Source organism: Theropithecus gelada, chromosome 11 (genome assembly GCF_003255815.1).
Source record: "Theropithecus gelada isolate Dixy chromosome 11, Tgel_1.0, whole genome shotgun sequence".
Taxonomy (NCBI): domain Eukaryota; kingdom Metazoa; phylum Chordata; class Mammalia; order Primates; family Cercopithecidae; genus Theropithecus; species Theropithecus gelada.
Window position 1 is genome coordinate 63,034,464 of NC_037679.1, and position 18,025 is coordinate 63,052,488.

Here is an 18,025-nt window from a genome sequence, read left to right on the forward strand (position 1 = left end):
ATCCCCATTGGGTGCCGTGGGTGCGTGGTGCGGCGCGATTGGTGGGTTCATGTTTCCCGTCCCCCGCCCTCGAGAAGTGGGGGTGAAAAGCGGCCCGACCTGCTTGGGGTGTAGTGGGCGGACCGCGCGGCTGGAGGTGTGAGGATCCGAGCTTAGGGGTGGGGGTGGAGGCGGCTCCTGCGATCGAGAGGGACTTGAGACTCACCGGCCGCACGCCATGAGGGCCCTGTGGGTGCTGGGCCTCTGCTGCGTCCTGCTGACCTTCGGTGAGTGATCCTGGAGGAGCAGACGTCCCCCCTCTACACACGCGGCCGCTTCTCGAAGGTTCTGGGGGCGTTGAACCTGGGAGGGGGGATCCCGAGGCCTGCGGTGGGCCAAGGGACGTCACCTTTCCTCGAAAGAGGGCCAGGGGATTACGTTTATTCTCTTCTTCCTCTGGAAATAATAAAAGAGAGCAGAATCATCTAACTCCCCTACAGATCTAATAATATCTCGCCCGGAGGTCTCAGCGACCTCGGGGTGGGGCCTCTCTGGGGCTCTGGCTCCCCCGGGAGTTGTTAGAGTCCCTCCCCCCTCCCCGCCCGGAGGACTTTTTCGGCCACCGCTACCTTCGGCCATCCCAGCTTTCCCGTCCGGTAATTCCCCAGACTCCGACTCCTCGCAAGCGCGTGTCCTTTCTTAAGAAGATGCTGGCTTGGGAGTGTGAGGCCTGGGGCCAGCGGAATGGCAGTGTCAGCGTGTTTGATTCGGTTTTGCTGGAGCTCGGTTCTTAACATTTCGCCCCCTTCTCATGCCTCTGGGCTCAATTTCAGTTCCTCTCGCCAGAGATTGCATAAATCCTATTTGCATTCTGACCTGTGATAACGAAGGCCGAAGTTTTGGTTTGGTCAGTTGGGAGGCCTTGGCTCGGCCTGCGCGCAACACGTGTGGTTGTAGAAGAGACCTGGTGTCAGTCTGCTTAACGTTATTTATAAATGATCGGAGACACGCTGTTTAGAAGTGGTGACTACCTCAGTATTTCAGAATCTACTGGGGACCTCAACATCAGAACTTAAATAGATGTGCTGTCTTGGCTTTACCTTGGGTATTTAAACCAGGGAATACACTCTTTCATCCCCTCCACCCTTATTTACTAGCTGAATTTTGCAACCCCTACCCTTCCCTATTTGATCATCCTCCTTGATGTTGAAGAGTTTTCCCGTGTTAAATCTTCAGGGTCGGTCAGAGCTGACGATGAAGTTGATGTGGATGGTACAGTAGAAGAGGATCTGGGTAAAAGTAGAGAAGGCTCAAGGACGGATGATGAAGTAGTACAGAGGTTTGTGTTCATTTGAACTTACCTATACAGATAAGCCCTGTGAACCTTGTGAGTTAGGGTCACTTCTTATGTATCTCTTCTCCAAAGGTCCAGATAAAGTCTAACACCCTGTATTTAAATACCTGGTGAGTTGTGTGCATACATGCCTCCTAACTTGTCCCTGGGAGTGATTAAAACTGAGTGAATTCCTTTGAAAACTATATTGCAGAATACTAGCACCACGAACTTTGTAAGACTTTAGAAAAGAGTTTCAGTTGGATCTGTATTCATTAACTGTACGCCGAGTAGTTTAAAAATGGGATTTCTGTCAGTTGAACAATATTTTAAAATTTGGCCTCTTGGGATTTATTGACAGTTTTGAAGTCCTCACCGTGGAGCATAAATGAGTATGACTTTGCTTTTTAGTAGAGGAAACTTGGGGGTTTTTTTTCTGGCAATTTTAAGAACCAAGTATTTCCAGTGCAATGTTAAAGGTAGCCTACTGCTGTGCTAACATAATGAGATGGTATATCAGTAATACTTTATAAGGGTTTCCATTTTAACCCCCAAGACAATATTTAGAGGCCACTGTGCTCGCATCATAATTCCTCTAGTTTTGAAGGGAACTAAGCCATGCAATATTTGCTTATCTAACTGATTTCCTTAGAGAGGAAGAAGCTATTCAGTTGGATGGATTAAATGCATCGCAAATAAGAGAACTTAGAGAGAAGTCGGAAAAGTTTGCCTTTCAAGCTGAAGTTAACAGAATGATGAAACTTATCATCAATTCATTGTATAAAAATAAAGAGGTAAGCAACATGTGGTTAGAATATTTTGTCTCTATATGGTGGCATACTTGCTTACTTAAATTTGCTTGATTTACTGCAAAAGTAATGTACTAACCGAGTAAGTAGCTAACAACCTTTAAATACTTAATATGTCCAAGAATTGTTACTAGATATCTGGGAAGAAAGGGAGCGTCAGACATTTTCTTTTTCCTTTACCTCTAAATAGGTTCATGGCCTGATAATAGTTGTGAGTCTAAGGGCAGTCTCGTAAATTAAACTTCTTGCATTGTATACCTCAAGATCACTGTCAAATGGGTAGTGTTACTACCCTTACCAGCTAATGTATCCCTTATAGTTGCCACAGTTCTTTGTGTAAGGAGCTATGCCTTTTTTTAATCAAAAGAATAAAGCCACTCCTATACCATAAGAAGTCTTAATTCCTTAAAGAGTGCTTTTATAAGGTACAGAGAAGAAATAAAATGGGTTTGGCATAAAATTGAATATCTTAATGTATCTTGAGGATAGTCTTAAGTGTATTACCTCTGGCTTCCATTTAGATTTTCCTGAGAGAACTGATTTCAAATGCTTCCGACGCTTTAGATAAGATACGGCTAATATCACTGACTGATGAAAATGCTCTTTCTGGAAATGAGGAACTAACAGTTAAAATTAAGGTAAGTGTAAGGCAGTTTTTCTTTCTTTTAAAGGAAAAGGAATCCTTAGAGGTAGAAGATCCCTATCGGTCAAGATAGGCTAGATTATATTGCAATGACAAAAAACCCCCAAGCCTCAGTGGCTTGAAAGTCAGCAAACTATGGCTAAATCTGACTTTACTTGTTTTTATAAGTAGTTTTATTGGAATGCAGCCATGCCCATTTGTTTATTATCTGTGACTGCTTCTGTGTTTCAACAGCAGAGTCAAGTTGTTTTAACAGAGAACATGAGTCTCCCACAGCCTAAAATATTTACTGTGTGGCCCTTTACAGAAAAAGTTTGCTAGCCCTTGGCTTAAATCATTGATCACAGTCTGCCTGTGGTCTTTGCTCTGCTTCATCCCCATGCTGGGACAGAGGCGTGGGCAGCCATCTGTAGTGTGTAGACGGTTGCCATGGTGCAGAGCAAGCTTAGAGGGTCTCATACTACTATAATTAAAGGCTCAGCCTGAAAGCAGAGCTCTCATTTACGACTCACTGGCCATTTATAACTCATTGGCCAGAACTAGTCACATGGCCTTGGCCATTCTTAAATGGAGAAAGTAGAATCCTCCTAGGTTTCTGGAAGGCAGACAGCCAGGAATATTGAGTGAAGAATATTAATGATCCATCACAGATTCCAAATAGAAGAATCATTCAAGTTGTTTTGTTTTCTATTAAAGAAATAGGCAAGACATAAAATTTTATTTTTCTTGAATTGTTTTTCTTCAAAGGTAACTTGTTTTATTTAGGTCAGCCTCTAACCCTTGACATTTAGACCAGTCTGCCCATTTGATATTAATACTTTCTCAAATACATAGATTACTTTAAGATGTACACTTTCAGAAAAGGCCATAAAAAACTATGTAGAGGAAAATATCTCAGTTTAGTTTTCTGTATTGGAATTGATGGGACCCAAAGCTGGTTAGTTTCTCAATATTTGCTTGGCGTAATGTAAATATTAAATACAACTATCTGGTTCTTGTCTTGCTTTTAGTGTGATAAGGAGAAGAACCTGCTGCATGTCACAGACACCGGTGTAGGAATGACCAGAGAAGAGTTGGTTAAGAACCTTGGTACCATAGCCAAATCTGGAACAAGCGAGTTTTTAAACAAGATGACGGAAGCACAGGAGGATGGCCAGTCAACTTCTGAATTGATTGGCCAGTTTGGTGTTGGTTTCTATTCCGCCTTCCTTGTAGCAGATAAGGTTATTGTCACATCAAAACACAACAACGATACCCAGCACATCTGGGAGTCTGACTCCAATGAATTTTCGGTAATTGCTGACCCAAGAGGAAACACTCTAGGACGGGGAACGACAATTACGTGAGTATAACTGATTCCTAATAAGAATTAATAGTCATGGTGAGGATCTTGACTCTCCAGTTCTATTCTCTGAGCAAATGACTTATTCTGGGCCTTAATTTTCCTGCCTATAAAATGAGGAAACAGAACGGTTACCATCACTTGAAGAAATGTTTGAGGACCTGCAAAGGGCCAGGCACAAAGGTTTGTGATTGCTGTTGTATATGGAGGGTACAAAGTAGGAAATAGCAGCTCCCCCAGGGGAGAAGGCTTCTTGGGTACCCACAGAGGAGGCATGGTTTGTCAGTTTCCCAGGTTAGAAGAGTAATTTGTCTGTGGAACATCCTGAATAAAGGCATGCTCACTAGATGAAGAGAGTTCTTGGTGGCAGTTATGGATGGAAAGTGATGAACTTTTATTTATTTTTTTTTGAGACGGAGTCTCGCTCTTTTTGCCCAGGCTGGAGTGCAATGGCACGATCTCGGCTCACCACAACCTCTGCTTCCCGGGTTCCAGCGATTCTCCTTCCTCAGCCTTCCGAGTAGCTGGGATTACAGGCATGCGCCACCACGCCCTGCTAATTTTGTATTTTTAGTAGAGATGGGGTTTCTCTATGTTGGTCAGGCTGGTCTCCAACTCCCGACCTCACATGATCCGCCCGCCTTGGCCTCCCAAAGTGCTGGGATTACAGGCGTGAGCCACCGTCCCCAGCCAGAATGTGATGAACTTTTTAAGATTCTCAAGGTGGTGTGGAGGATGCGAGGAGTAGTCAAGGGGGAGACTCTTTGGGGGACCATTGAAAATACTCAGGATGAGTGATAGCAACCAGGGCTGGGGCTGCCTTGTAGAGATAAAAGGCTTAAAGAAAGTTCATGAAAGTTGTGAAAGCTGTGGAGTAAAATATGTCACTTAAGGATAGTTACAAGTTTTTAAATTCGAATTAAGATCCCTCTTAAGCCAATTAAGATCCCTCTTAAGCCAATAACTGTTGTTTGTATAGATGAGACAGAGCCAGTGCCGTACAGTAGCTCTCCTTGCTTGTAGCACTGTGACGTAGACAGGGCAGCTTTTTGCCTTTTTAAAATTTTACCATCTTGGAGATGAGGAAATTCTATTTCAGAGGTCAGTTGGCTTGCCAGCTCCTGCTAAGTGAGTAACAGAATGTGCCTACAGCTTCTATTTTTTTTTCTTAATTCAGTTTTAAATTTTCTTAACATTAAGGGAAAGAAGCACATGCTTATCATTGTGACCAACTTTCTTCATCCTAGAAAGTAACATTTCCTGTTTTTACTGCAGCAGATTTCTTTTAATGAAGACTAACTAGATGACTGCATTTTAGTACTTTTGTAACTTGTGTTCCCAATTTACCTTTCCCTGCCTTTGTCACTAACATTGATATCTCCAGGTCTCATTTGGAGGCATCACTAAGAGTTATGCCCCAGTGCCCTCTCTTTTTAAGCACTGCTAGGTGTTGGAGAAGGATAGGGAAATCATTCCTAAAGAAAGATAGACAGTGATGTCCCAAGAGGTGTTAATGTCAGGTTACTAAGAAACAGGTGAAATTATCTGGATATAAGTTCCATGAAGGCAAACATTTTGTTGAAAGCTCCATTCCCAAAGCCTAATACTTAATTGGCAGCCATTTGTATGAATAAGTAGGTTAAACAGCGCAGTTCCATGCAGGTAAGATGGCTGGTAACAACCTATCCAGTACCTAGTTTCCATGACCATGCGTATCTTTTTAAAAATTTCCTTTGTCCACTTCTTAAATGTTGACATATATTTTCTCCAAGTTAAGTTTCAGCCCTTTCTCATTGTCCATATGATCCTTAATGTAGTCTTATCCACTGCCACGGCCTCAGGCTCCATCTTCAGTTCTCAAATTTATATTCTTAGTCTAGATCAGGAGTCAGCAAACTTTTTCTTAAAAGAGCCAGCTAGTAGAAAAAAAGATTAAAGAAAAAACAAAAAAAAAAAGAAAGAGCCAGCTAGTAGTAGATATTTTTAGCTTGTGAGCTATATGGTCTGTCACATGTCCCAACTCTGTTTAGCTTGAAAGTAGGCATAGACAATACATAAGGATGTGTCCCAGCCAGGTGTGTTGGCTCATCTCTATAATCCCAACACATTGGGAGGCTGAGGTGGGAGGATCACTTGAACCCAGGAGTTTGAGGTCAGCCTGGACAGGACAACATAGTGGGATCCCATCTCCACAAAAAAAAAAAAAAAATACAAAAATTAGCTGGGCATGGTGGTGCATGCCTGTAGTCCCAGCTACTCAGGAGGCTGAGGTAGGAGGATTGCTTGAGCCGAGCCTAGGAGGTCAAGGCTGCAGTGAGCCATCATCATGCCTGGGTGACAGAGGTCCAAAAAAAAAAAAAAATTGTCCCAATAAAATTTCTAGTGGGTGCCAGCTATACAGCTATAGCTTGCCAACCCCTTGTCTAGGTCTCACTCCTGGGCTCCGTGTTCATGTGTTTAATTGCCTTTTAAATGATTCTACCTCAGATATCTAACCAGCAGCTTCTACTTGCATCCAAAACTGAACTCTTAATCCCCAAATCACTAGAACATGTGCTCTGAGACCAGCGGCCTAGTCACTCACTAGGCTTTGTTGTCATATCATGGCTACTTACTGGCCAGGTACCACTAAACTAATGAGCCTTTTGAGACAGGGAGGGAACCACAGATAGACCATTTCCTATACTTAATTGGCAACACAAATATCAAGATATGGACTGACTACTTACAGAGTGGGTTCTAGGCTGGGCACAGTGGCTCACACCTGTAATCCCCACACTGCCCGGTAGAATTTTATGTAATAGTAGAAATGTTCTATATCTGCACTTTCCATTTTGGCAACCACTAGCCACATGTGACTGTTGAGTACTTGGAATGTGGCAGCGTAACTGGAACTGAACTGTACATTTTTTTAAAATAAGTCACATGTGCCCAGTGGCTACCATTTTGGATAGTGCAGATATAAATATAAATAATCCAGATTAATTTGCTAGCTTTTCTAAGGAAAATGTTTTCATTAATTAGGAATAGTTATCTACAATATTCATTAGGTTTCTAGAATAACAGTAAGAGCTATGAGAGTGCATAACTCCATTTTTCTCCAGAATATTTCAGTGCTTTCTCACCTTGAGAAATGAAAACAATCTATTCAGAAGGTTGAGGATATCTTAATTTTCTACTTAAAACTAATGTTATTCTCCACTTGAGGTAATGGAGAGGAGATTCTTCTCTTTACTGTATATGTGTTACATTTTAGCTCACAAACCCTTGTTGGTGATGGAGAGTTAACACGAATAATTAGGACATCTTGGATTACACTGAACTGCTGGCTATTACTATGGTATTTAGATGAATTTATAATTGGATCTTCTAAATGTTAGGTGTCTCTAAACATCAAATTTTTCTTGCAGCCTTGTCTTAAAAGAAGAAGCATCTGATTACCTTGAATTGGATACAATTAAAAATCTCGTCAAAAAATATTCACAGTTCATAAACTTTCCTATTTATGTATGGAGCAGCAAGGTAAATCTATATTGACTAAAAACTTCTATGTATTACCTTGGCAACGTGTTTAAATATTCAACACTAAAAGAATGAAGGCGGGCTGGCGCGGTGGCTCATGCTTGTAATCCCAGCACTTTGGGAGGCCGAGACAGGTGGATCACCTGAGGTCAGGAGTTTGAGACCAGCCTGGCCAACATGGTGAAACCTTGTCTCTACTAAAAATATAAAAAAATTAGCTGGGTGTATGGTAGCACATGCCTGTAATCCCAGCTACTCAGGAGGCTGAGGCAAGAGAATTGTTTGAACCTGGGAGACGGAGGTTGCAGTGAGCCGAGGTTGCCCCACTGTACTCCAACCTGGGCAGCAAAGCAAGACTCTGTCTTCCAAAAAAAAAAAAAAAAAAAAAAAAGAATGAAGGCAAAATGTGGTCTATTATAATGTTAAGGATACTCTCAGGGTTTTCTTGCAAAAACCTATTTTTTTGAGCTGTAATGTTATGTCATATTTCTGTAGACAAAATCAGAATTGTTAAACAAATGGATTTAACCATAATTCTTCTTTTATTTCAACAGACTGAAACTGTTGAGGAGCCCATGGAGGAAGAAGAAGCAGCAAAAGAAGAGAAAGAAGAATCTGATGATGAAGCTGCAGTAGAGGAAGAAGAAGAAGAAAAGAAACCAAAAACTAAAAAAGTAAGTCTGGTTCGTCTCCCTGCATAAGATACCGTTTAACATGTATACGCAAAACCAGGAAAACCCAAGTATGCACTGGCTGATTTGAAGTCAGCTTTAGTTCCAGTGCTAAGTCCATGGAGCCATCTTTTAAAATAAGACCTTTGTTTGTATGTTGAGTACATTGTCCTGTAGAAAGTTTTAAGTATCAAACCCAGGTCATTTTTATGAAGAATTTTCTGACTTTTATATATTGCCTGGGACTGGTGACTTATATGTTTGGAATTTTAAAATCTTAAAAAGCTTTCTGAGTCCTCTTTTGTCTTTTTATCATGTAGGGATTAACTATAAAAATGGTTCTCTGGCTTGCTTAGGTAGCAGAGTAAGAAGTATTGGTCATGGTGGTTGAGAAATATTTTGTAAAATGTTGGATTTCTTTAAGTCATGAAATAGGAATATGTAATATGTATTTCCTTCTAACCTCAAAACAAATATTTTCAAGAAACATTTTTGCTAGTTAAAAATAACAATAAAAAACCTTAATTGGCTTTTCATCAATTAGCAATTATCTTTTTGAATTAAATATTGAGAAAAATACTTTGCTTTTGATACAGTTGGCAGAAACCTTCCCAGATAACAGGTATCCTTTGGTGAGTTGTTTTTTTTTTTCTTTAATCTGGAGACAGAGTCTCTGCCACTCCGGCTGGAGTGCAGTGGCATGATCGTAGCTCCCTTCATTCACCCTTGAACTCCTAGGCTTAAGCAGTCCTTTCACCTCAGCCTCCCAACTAGGTAGGACCACAGACACATGCCACCAACAGACACACCACCATGACTGGCTAATTTTTTAAAGTTTTTTGTAGAGATGGAGGTCTTGCTGTGTTGCCTGGACTGGTCTTGAACTCCTAGGCTCAAATAGTTCTCCTACCCTAGCCTCCCAAAGTGCTAGGATTACAGGCGTGAGCCACCACACCGGGCCTCTGGTGCTTTACATAGTCTTTTGAAATCTACTGAAGCCATGGTTACTGCTCGGATAACCTTGGTGACTGCTAAGAGAGACTAATCAAATACTATAATAACTTCAGGTTGAAAAAACTGTCTGGGACTGGGAACTTATGAATGATATCAAACCAATATGGCAGAGACCATCAAAAGAAGTAGAAGAAGATGAATACAAAGCTTTCTACAAATCATTTTCAAAGGTAAATATAATTCCCTAGCTTCTGGTTATTAATGAATCACCCTATTAGTTTAATTGTGTATGGTATGTGACCATTGAATATGAGATGGTCCATTCCCATTTTTTCCCAGAGAGAAAATTCAAAAAAAGACCTTTAGGCCAACTATAATACGTCTGCTTCTGGTTTATTGACCTACTCGTAAGTAAAATCACATTTATGAACCTTTGAGATTGATATCTCAGTAAAGATGGTCTTTGAGAGTAATTGGTTTCCAGAACACACCATTTTTACTTAAGTTGAATTATTATGCTCATCACTACTTCAAAATTGCTGCAGTTATTAAAATTCGTCCTAGCTCTTGGTTAATATAATAGTGAAACATTACAAAATCAAGAATGTTTGAAACAGTTTTCTGGCTGTTTAAACACAATTGGTTTCCTTTTTATTGCTGTGTATTTTGTAATATGTGGTTTTTTAAAAAAAAATTATTTCGAGAAGGCATCTGTAGGCTTCACCAGCTTGCCAAGGGTTTTGTATGACAAAAAAAGATTAAGAACCACCTACATAGGTAGATGTGTGATTTCCATCACAAAACCCGTAAAACATGAAATCATGTTGTTAAGTGGCTTTTAATATAATCTTTAAAGAACTTGCTTACGACATCAAACACTTATTGTGAGATCCTATGCCTAGGAATAATTACCAAATTTATGTTTCCTTGCCTGTTTTTTTTTTTTTTTCCTTTTACTGATCCCTTCTTGTAACTCTTAAGAATGCAAAACTAGCATTGATAAAGGTTGTTTCAAGTTAAAGTTTCCCCAGCAGCATTTGGTACAAGTAGTAGAATACTCTAGTGGACTTAGCCATAGCTAAATAAAACCTAATATTCTGTGTCTGTATTTGTTCTTTTCTCTATTCCATATCCTTTAAATTTCAACTCTTTAAAACACTGTCAGTTCTGCCTTCGATTTCCATAAACTCTAAAGTCCTAGAGTCTATAAACTTACTTTATATAAGGCAGCTGTATTAGAAATATAATTAATGTGAGCCACACATGATTTTAAATTTTTTAGAAGGCATACAAAAAAAGGAACCACGAAATGTTAATAGTATAATTTATTTAACCCAGCGTACTCCAAATAGTAGTATTTCAACACATAATCAATATACAAACTAATAATGAGACATTTTACATCCTTTTTAAACTTTGTACTGTGCCTTCAAAATGTATTTTACACTTAACAGCACATCTGAATTTGAACTAGCTACATTTCAGTGCTTAATAGCCATTTATGTGGTATAGTAATAGATAATGCAGATCAAGAGAATTTCTGACTTTGTTTTACAGGTATTTACATATATCTTTGTAGCCACTGCTAGAGCTAAGTTCCATGGAAGAAACATGCTCTTGAGTACTTACTGTAGTTCAAGGGCACACTGAAGTGTTGTATATAATTTTGTCATTTAGGCAGGGTGGTGGTTTTCCTATTCACTTCTCTCTACATAAGAAACATAAACTTATCCATCCTTCCGCAAGTTTAGGAAATAACGTTATTGACAATCATCATCAAAACAACCATATCTAGTGAATTAGAATTGTAATCCTAGTCATTTCTTCATTCCACCTTTTCTTTCTCTTTTTTTTTTCCCCCTCGCAGGTAAGGGAAATTTTTTGTTAGTTAATTGCTAAACTGAACGTGTACCACATAGTACATTGCTTAGTTCTTGCACTGCTTTTCTACTGTGTCATTTGAATGACTAAGATACCAACTTTCCACAGGAAAGTGATGACCCCATGGCTTACATTCACTTTACCGCTGAAGGGGAAGTTACCTTCAAATCAATTTTATTTGTACCCACATCTGCTCCACGTGGTCTGTTTGACGAATATGGATCTAAAAAGAGTGATTACATTAAGGTGAGTTTTTAAGTAGTACATACTGTGTTTAAAATGTGAAAGTTTAATTTCCAGAAAGTGACCTTTTTTTTTGGTCTCTTTAGCTCTATGTGCGCCGTGTATTCATCACAGACGACTTCCATGATATGATGCCTAAGTACCTTAATTTTGTCAAGGGTGTGGTAAGTATCTGAAGTTGGGAGAAGGGGTGATTGTTGTGCCAGGGGTCTGGCAGTGTAGAGTGTGTGTTTGGCTTTGCTTTCTTCCAGTGGTTTTATTGCTCACTGAACTTTCTTTTGCCATCTGAAGGTGGACTCAGATGATCTGCCCTTGAATGTTTCCCGCGAGACTCTTCAGCAACATAAACTGCTTAAGGTAAGTGTCTCTAGGAAGAAACTGTCCACTTGGCTGTTTGATTGGGGTTCGGAGAACAGACTCCATTTGTGGAGTAACCAGATTTTGGGTCTGGTCCGTGATTCTTCAGATGAACTTCCTTTCATTCTGGGCTTATCAGATCCTAAGAATCTGATTCTTTTTCTCCCAGCATTTAATAACAAAGTTTCAAACATCTAGAAAAAATTAAAGAATTGTACAGTGAACACCCATATAGGCCCACTGCCTGGTCCAGGATTAACATTTTGTCATCCAGATTTGATCACATAACCACCTCTTTATCAAGTCTTTCATTAAACCCTTCCCCTCCAATACTTCCATAATTAGAAGATTCTTCAGTTTTTAAATTTAAAAGTATTTGAAAGTAGCATATTTGTTCACTTCATTTAGATCCTAGAGAGAGAGAATATCAGTGAGTCCTAAGGTTAGAATGTCAACATTAAGGCAATCTTGTGGCTGTTTGCACAGACAGCTGAGTTTCAGCCCAATCTGAATGCATAGGAGTGCTTCACCATTTCCTGCCCCTCAATAAATGGCAATAACGATATCATCTTTGTGTCTTTCACACTCTTCCCTGGGTACCTTACATTCTCAAAAGTTTGAGATTAACTTCTCTAATCAGTTATTCTTTCATTGTGTTTAGGTAATTAGGAAGAAGCTTGTTCGTAAAACGCTGGACATGATCAAGAAGATTGCTGATGATAAATACAATGATACTTTTTGGAAAGAATTTGGTACCAACATCAAGCTTGGTGTGATTGAAGACCACTCGAATCGAACACGTCTTGCTAAACTTCTTAGGTTCCAGTCTTCTCATCATCCAACTGACATTACTAGCCTAGACCAATATGTAGAAAGAATGAAGGAAAAACAAGACAAAATCTACTTCATGGCTGGGTCCAGCAGAAAAGAGGTGAGATGAACTCTTTAAGCGTTGTCAGCCATTCTGGAATGTAGCTAGGGATTTACAGCCAACTCTTGAGGGGGAGAAAAGGAAAACTTAAATGTGTAACTGGAGTAATTATAAGCCCTGGTCAGTCACTGGCAGGAAGCTTGTTTATATTCTCTGAACCTCTTAATTCTTCACCTGTAAAATTGGGTTTTAATAATGTATAAACATAGCAGCTGCTAGGATAAACAAATACACCAGGGCCAGACTTGGAAAACTCTGTGACTTCTCTTAATTTTGTAGGCTGAATCCTCTCCATTTGTTGAGCGACTTCTGAAAAAGGGCTATGAAGTTATTTACCTCACAGAACCTGTGGATGAATACTGCATTCAGGCCCTTCCTGAATTTGATGGGAAGAGGTTCCAGAATGTTGCCAAGGAAGGAGTGAAGTTTGATGAAAGTGAAAAAACTAAGGAGAGTCGTGAAGCAGTTGAGAAAGAATTTGAGCCTCTGCTGAACTGGATGAAAGATAAAGCCCTTAAGGACAAGGTATTGTGGAAATTACAATTTGTGGAAATATTAGTGTCTGCATTTAAGAGAAAGTTATTTTGTCAACAAATTAAGCTGCAGCTGGTTACTTTGTAACCATTAGAATGGTAAAAATTTAATTAATATAGTTAAATTATTGGGAGAAAGCTTAAAACTTTCCACAGTAGTTTAATACTGCTTTGTTAATAACTTAAGTTGTTACAAATTAAGTTTTATGTTTTTCAAAGCTGATATTTAAACTTCTGACTAAAAAATTCAGATTATCAAGTAAGTGCCCCTACAAATTCTCCTAAGCCTTAAGAAAAGCTATTTTTATGACCTGCTATTTTTATGATCTTAAGCGATAGTCTTAGAAAGTTGAAATACAATTGCTGAATGACCTTACCTGTTGATATTAATTTATATGACTTGATTTCTTTTCCTAAGATTGAAAAGGCTGTGGTGTCTCAGCGTCTGACAGAATCTCCATGTGCTTTGGTGGCCAGCCAGTATGGATGGTCTGGCAACATGGAGAGAATCATGAAAGCACAAGCGTACCAAACAGGCAAGGACATCTCTACAAAGTAAGCATCCTCAGGAAAGTCCCTGCCAGGGTGTTGGCTCTTACCCAGTCTTCCTTTTGGAGACGATACCATCTTCAATACAAAGAGTAAAATTGCCTTAAATGTCTGCTACTGTCTAGTGTAAGGTAGACAACAAGTTTACGAAGGAATTTCTCCTACATTCGATTAAGAAAAGGTCTTTAACTCATGATTTTATGATTTTATTGTATTCGATATGTAAATGGGAATTTTCTTAATGTGTTATGCATATTGTCTTTACTTTTACATTGGATTATATGCTTAGCCTAATATCTGAATTTATTTTACATTTTTAAATGTAATAGCTGCACATGAGGTTAATGACAACATTCCTCAAGTGAGTTAAGTCCATTTCAAATCACGTCCCCCACACCTCCAAGCGTTAAATTATGGGTACCCAGATAGAATGTCTCATAGAGTAAATGGTAGAGGACCTGTGAATTAATAGTATTTGAACTCAAGGGCCTGTACCTGGAGGTATAGTGAGTCTTTGGTACTCTTTATTTTCAAGAAATATTTCATGTTTATGTTTTAATGTCACAGCAATGACCTTGAAAATGACTTCTTCCCTGCTTTTATTCTCTGTTCTTTCACCTGGAGTGTGTTTCTGAAATGCTATCTAGTCATCATCCTTTTTTCCCAAGGCCTAGCTGAAGGATTCTTTCCTCCCAGCCCCGCCGAGACGGAGTCTTGCTCTGTCACCCACGCTAGAGTGCAGTGGCGCGATCTCTGCTCACTGCAACCTCTGCCTCCTGGGTTCAAGTAATTCTTCTGTCTCAGCCTTCCGAGTAGCTGGGATTACAGGCGCCTGCCAGCACACCTGCTAATTTTTATATTTTTAGTAGAGACGGAGTTTCACCATGTTGGCCAGGCTGGTCTTGAACTCCTGACCTGGTGATCCACCCTCTTAGGCCTCACAAAGTGCTGGGATTACAGGCATGGGCCACTGCACCTGGCCAGGATTCTTCTTAAAACCTTTTCTCAAAAATGTAGTCTCCATTTTTGTCACAATTCTAAAATTCCATATTATGTCTTATCTCTTAACTATAAATTTCATGCAGAGAATAGTGTTCTGTTTATCTGATATCCCATTGCAACAATACAAGGACCATTTAAAACATGTCTACCTATTAATTTCAGGAAATGATTAATTAACAGGAAGTTACCTTTCATTCAACAAACACGAACACTTATTACTATGTCCATGCACTGATGGTCACAGGTAGACATAACTTCTGTCTTTTGGAACATTTAGACTAGTGAAAATGACAAATCAAAGCCAGGCATGGTGACTCACTCCTGTTGTCCCAGCTACTCAGGAGGCTGATGCAAGAGGATCAGTTGATCCCGGGAGTTCAAGGCTGTAGTGTGCTGTAATGGCAGTGCACTCTAGCTCTAGCCTGGGTAACATAGCCAGACTCCATCTCTTTTTTATTTACAAAAAAAAAAAAGACAAGTCATAATCTGAGCCCTACATAGATAATGGGTACACCAGGATAGGGATAGATGTGGTTCCTCCCTGTCCTCAGAGCTGTAAACTAGAGAAGAGAGCATAATCACAACTAACAGTAAAATGCTAAGGATTTTGAAGGTATATTCAAAATACATTTGGAACTGAGTTCAGATAAAAGAAGTTAATTTTTCTTGGAATCATATTGGTGAAGGCATCGTGGAGAAGGTATTATTATTGGAGCAGCATCCAGAAGCTGCATAGATTTTTCTGAACTCAGGGAAGCAGAACTATAATTATGGTAGTAAGAATAAACTAAGAGGGAACAAACAGGACATTAAATCAGTTCATCTGTTCAGTGGTGCTCCAGGTACTTGGGACTCATCAGTAAATAAAGTAGTTCATTTCATTTTTCATCTAACCATGTCCACTTGCTCCCTGCCCTGCTTCCCTGTTAAAAGGGAGCAATACAGGCTGGGCACGTGGCTCACGTGTATAATCCCAACACTTTGGGAGGCTGAGGTGAGAGGATCACTTGAGGCCAAGAGTTCAAGACCAGTCTGTGCAATATAGTGATACCCTGTCTCTATAAAAACTAAATAAGGAAACAGTGCAGTCATCCCTTTGTGTCCATGGGGTGTTGGTTCCAGGACATCCCATGGATACCAAAATCCACAGAGTCAAGTCCCTTATATAAAGTCATGTCATATTTGCATATAACCTATGCACATCTTGCCATGTACTTTAATCTGTAGATTACTTTTAATACCCGATGCAATGTAAGTACTATATAAATAGCTATTATACTACATCGGGTTTTTTATTTTTTTCTTGTTTTGCACTTTCTAGTATTTTCAATCCGAGGTTGGTTGACTCCGCAGATAAAGTGGACTGGAAAAGTACAGTCATCCCTAGGTGTACGAGAGGGATTGGTTCTAGGACCCCTACCAAAATCCACACATATTCTAGTCCCCCAGTCTGCCCTGTGGAACCTGTGTATATGAAGAGTTGGAGCTCTGTGTGTGCAGATTCCACATCCCAAGAATACTGTATTTTCTCTCCGAGTTTGGTTGCTGAACCTGCACATACAGAGGGTGGACTGTATGTATTGGAAAAAAAATAGCATATAAGTTCAAACCTGTGGTGTTCAAGTGTCAATAGTACATTTTGATTTTTTTACCAAGAGTTGTCCTCTGTAATTATGAAAGAATAAGGGAAATGTATGAACCCTAAAATTGGATATGTTTTGTTAATGTTCATTTTTATCTCTTAACAGTTACTATGCGAGTCAGAAGAAAACATTTGAAATTAATCCCAGACACCCGCTGATCAGAGACATGCTTCGACGAATTAAGGTAGTATTACAGTAGTCCTCTTGCTTGTCTTTTAATATGAATACTTTGTATTTTTCAATATTAATCTAGTGCATCTTCTTGCATCTCAGGAAGATGAAGATGATAAAACAGTTTTGGATCTTGCTGTGGTTTTGTTTGAAACAGCAACGCTTCGGTCAGGATATCTTTTACCAGACACTAAAGCATATGGAGATAGAATAGAAAGAATGCTTCGCCTCAGTTTGAACATTGACCCTGATGCAAAGGTTTGTATCCCCAACCTTCCCACAGAGGCTGGCTGGCTTTGTTTCTGCTCTTTCGGAATAGGCCTCTAATGATTAAGGGATGTAGCTTTGAGACATTTGCCTAATTTCTACCTTTTGAAAGAATTTTATTGAATGTTTGAATCCCTGTAGTGTCAGGCACTGCACTAGGAACTAAGTCCTCCTTTTATGTCCTCTTTCCTTTTTGCCTGCCTCCTTTTGTTAGCTTGGCTGTTCATTTAGTTAGAGGATTTACTCTGTGGTTCTGAATAAACAGAAGTGGCATTAATTATGATTTTATACATTTAAATGAGCAAAGTGGAAATAAATCCAAGGCATTAATGGGCCCATAAATGTTGTGTTTAGGTGGAAGATGAGCCCGAAGAAGAACCTGAAGAGACAACAGAAGACACGACAGAAGACACAGAGCAAGACGAAGACGAAGAAATGGATGTGGGAACAGATGAAGAAGAACAAGAAACAGCAAAGGTAGAGCAAATCAAGAATGTGACTTGCATTTTCAGTTCTGGCAAAGTTAGGACAGAGTTTTAGTTCTGGCAAAGTTAAGACAGAGTTTCAGTTCTGGCAAAGTTAGGACTGTGTAACTTACAGAAGTCAGACTAGCATTTAAACTGTTTCATGCACAAGCCTTTTGTCAGCTAGGTTTTTTTTTCTGCTAACTGTTAATATCTTCCGGGTTTGTTTTTTTTTTTTTCCAACAGGAATCTACAGCTGAAAAAGATGAATTGTAAATTATCCTCTCACCATTTGGATCCTGTGTGGAGAGGGAATGTGAAATTGACGTCATTTCTTCTGGGAGAGACTTGTTTGGATGCCCCCCACCAATCCCCTTCTCCTCTGCACTGTAAAATGTGGGATTTTGGGTCACAGGAAGAAGTGGGTTTTTTAGTTGAATTTTTTTTAACATTCCTCATGAATGTAAATTTGTACTATTTAACTGACTATTCTTGATGTAAAATCTTGTCATGTGTATAAAAATAAAAAAGATCCCAAATACTCAGTGTCTTGACTGTCTTGCAGAGAACTGCCTAATACTTGGCTGAGTTGTTTTTTTTTTAATCATGTGTCTTGGGTTCTTTTTCTTAGAAAAGTAACTCAGGCTTATGAAGAAAAGATTTTTTTATTTTTTACTTCTCTCTTTTTTTGAGACCGAGTCTCGCTCTTGCCCAGGCTGGAGTGCAATGGC

At 39.5% G+C, this 18,025-nt stretch overlaps 1 protein-coding gene across 2 annotated transcripts; it reads left to right on the plus strand.

Moving 5' to 3' along the window:
• The first annotated feature begins 36 nt into the window (after positions 1-36).
• HSP90B1 (heat shock protein 90 beta family member 1) lies at positions 37-17,835 on the plus strand. Of its 2 annotated transcripts, XM_025402502.1 has the most exons (19): positions 73-136; positions 171-266; positions 1,216-1,318; positions 1,965-2,106; positions 2,643-2,759; positions 3,775-4,106; positions 7,517-7,628; positions 8,183-8,302; positions 9,367-9,483; positions 11,243-11,380; positions 11,464-11,541; positions 11,669-11,734; positions 12,396-12,665; positions 12,945-13,190; positions 13,617-13,753; positions 16,498-16,576; positions 16,666-16,821; positions 17,185-17,307; positions 17,541-17,835. In XM_025402502.1, the coding sequence occupies exons 2-19, from the start codon at positions 218-220 to the stop codon at positions 17,568-17,570; spliced, it is 2,415 nt and encodes an 804-aa protein (XP_025258287.1). In that variant the 5' UTR covers positions 73-136; positions 171-217; the 3' UTR covers positions 17,571-17,835. The 2 variants fall into 2 exon arrangements, with proteins under 2 accessions (XP_025258286.1, XP_025258287.1); XM_025402501.1 differs by having other exon boundaries at positions 37-266.
• Positions 17,836-18,025: the final 190 nt, after the last annotated feature.

Coding starts and splice junctions, on each gene's coding strand:
- HSP90B1 (XM_025402501.1), top strand. CDS start 218: ATGAGGGCCCTGTGGGTGCTGGGCCTCTGCTGCGTCCTGCTGACCTTC. Junction 11,381..11,463: donor AAAAGAGTGATTACATTAAG/GTGAGTTTTTAA, acceptor TGGTCTCTTTAG/CTCTATGTGCGCCGTGTATT. Junction 16,822..17,184: donor ACATTGACCCTGATGCAAAG/GTTTGTATCCCC, acceptor TGTTGTGTTTAG/GTGGAAGATGAGCCCGAAGA.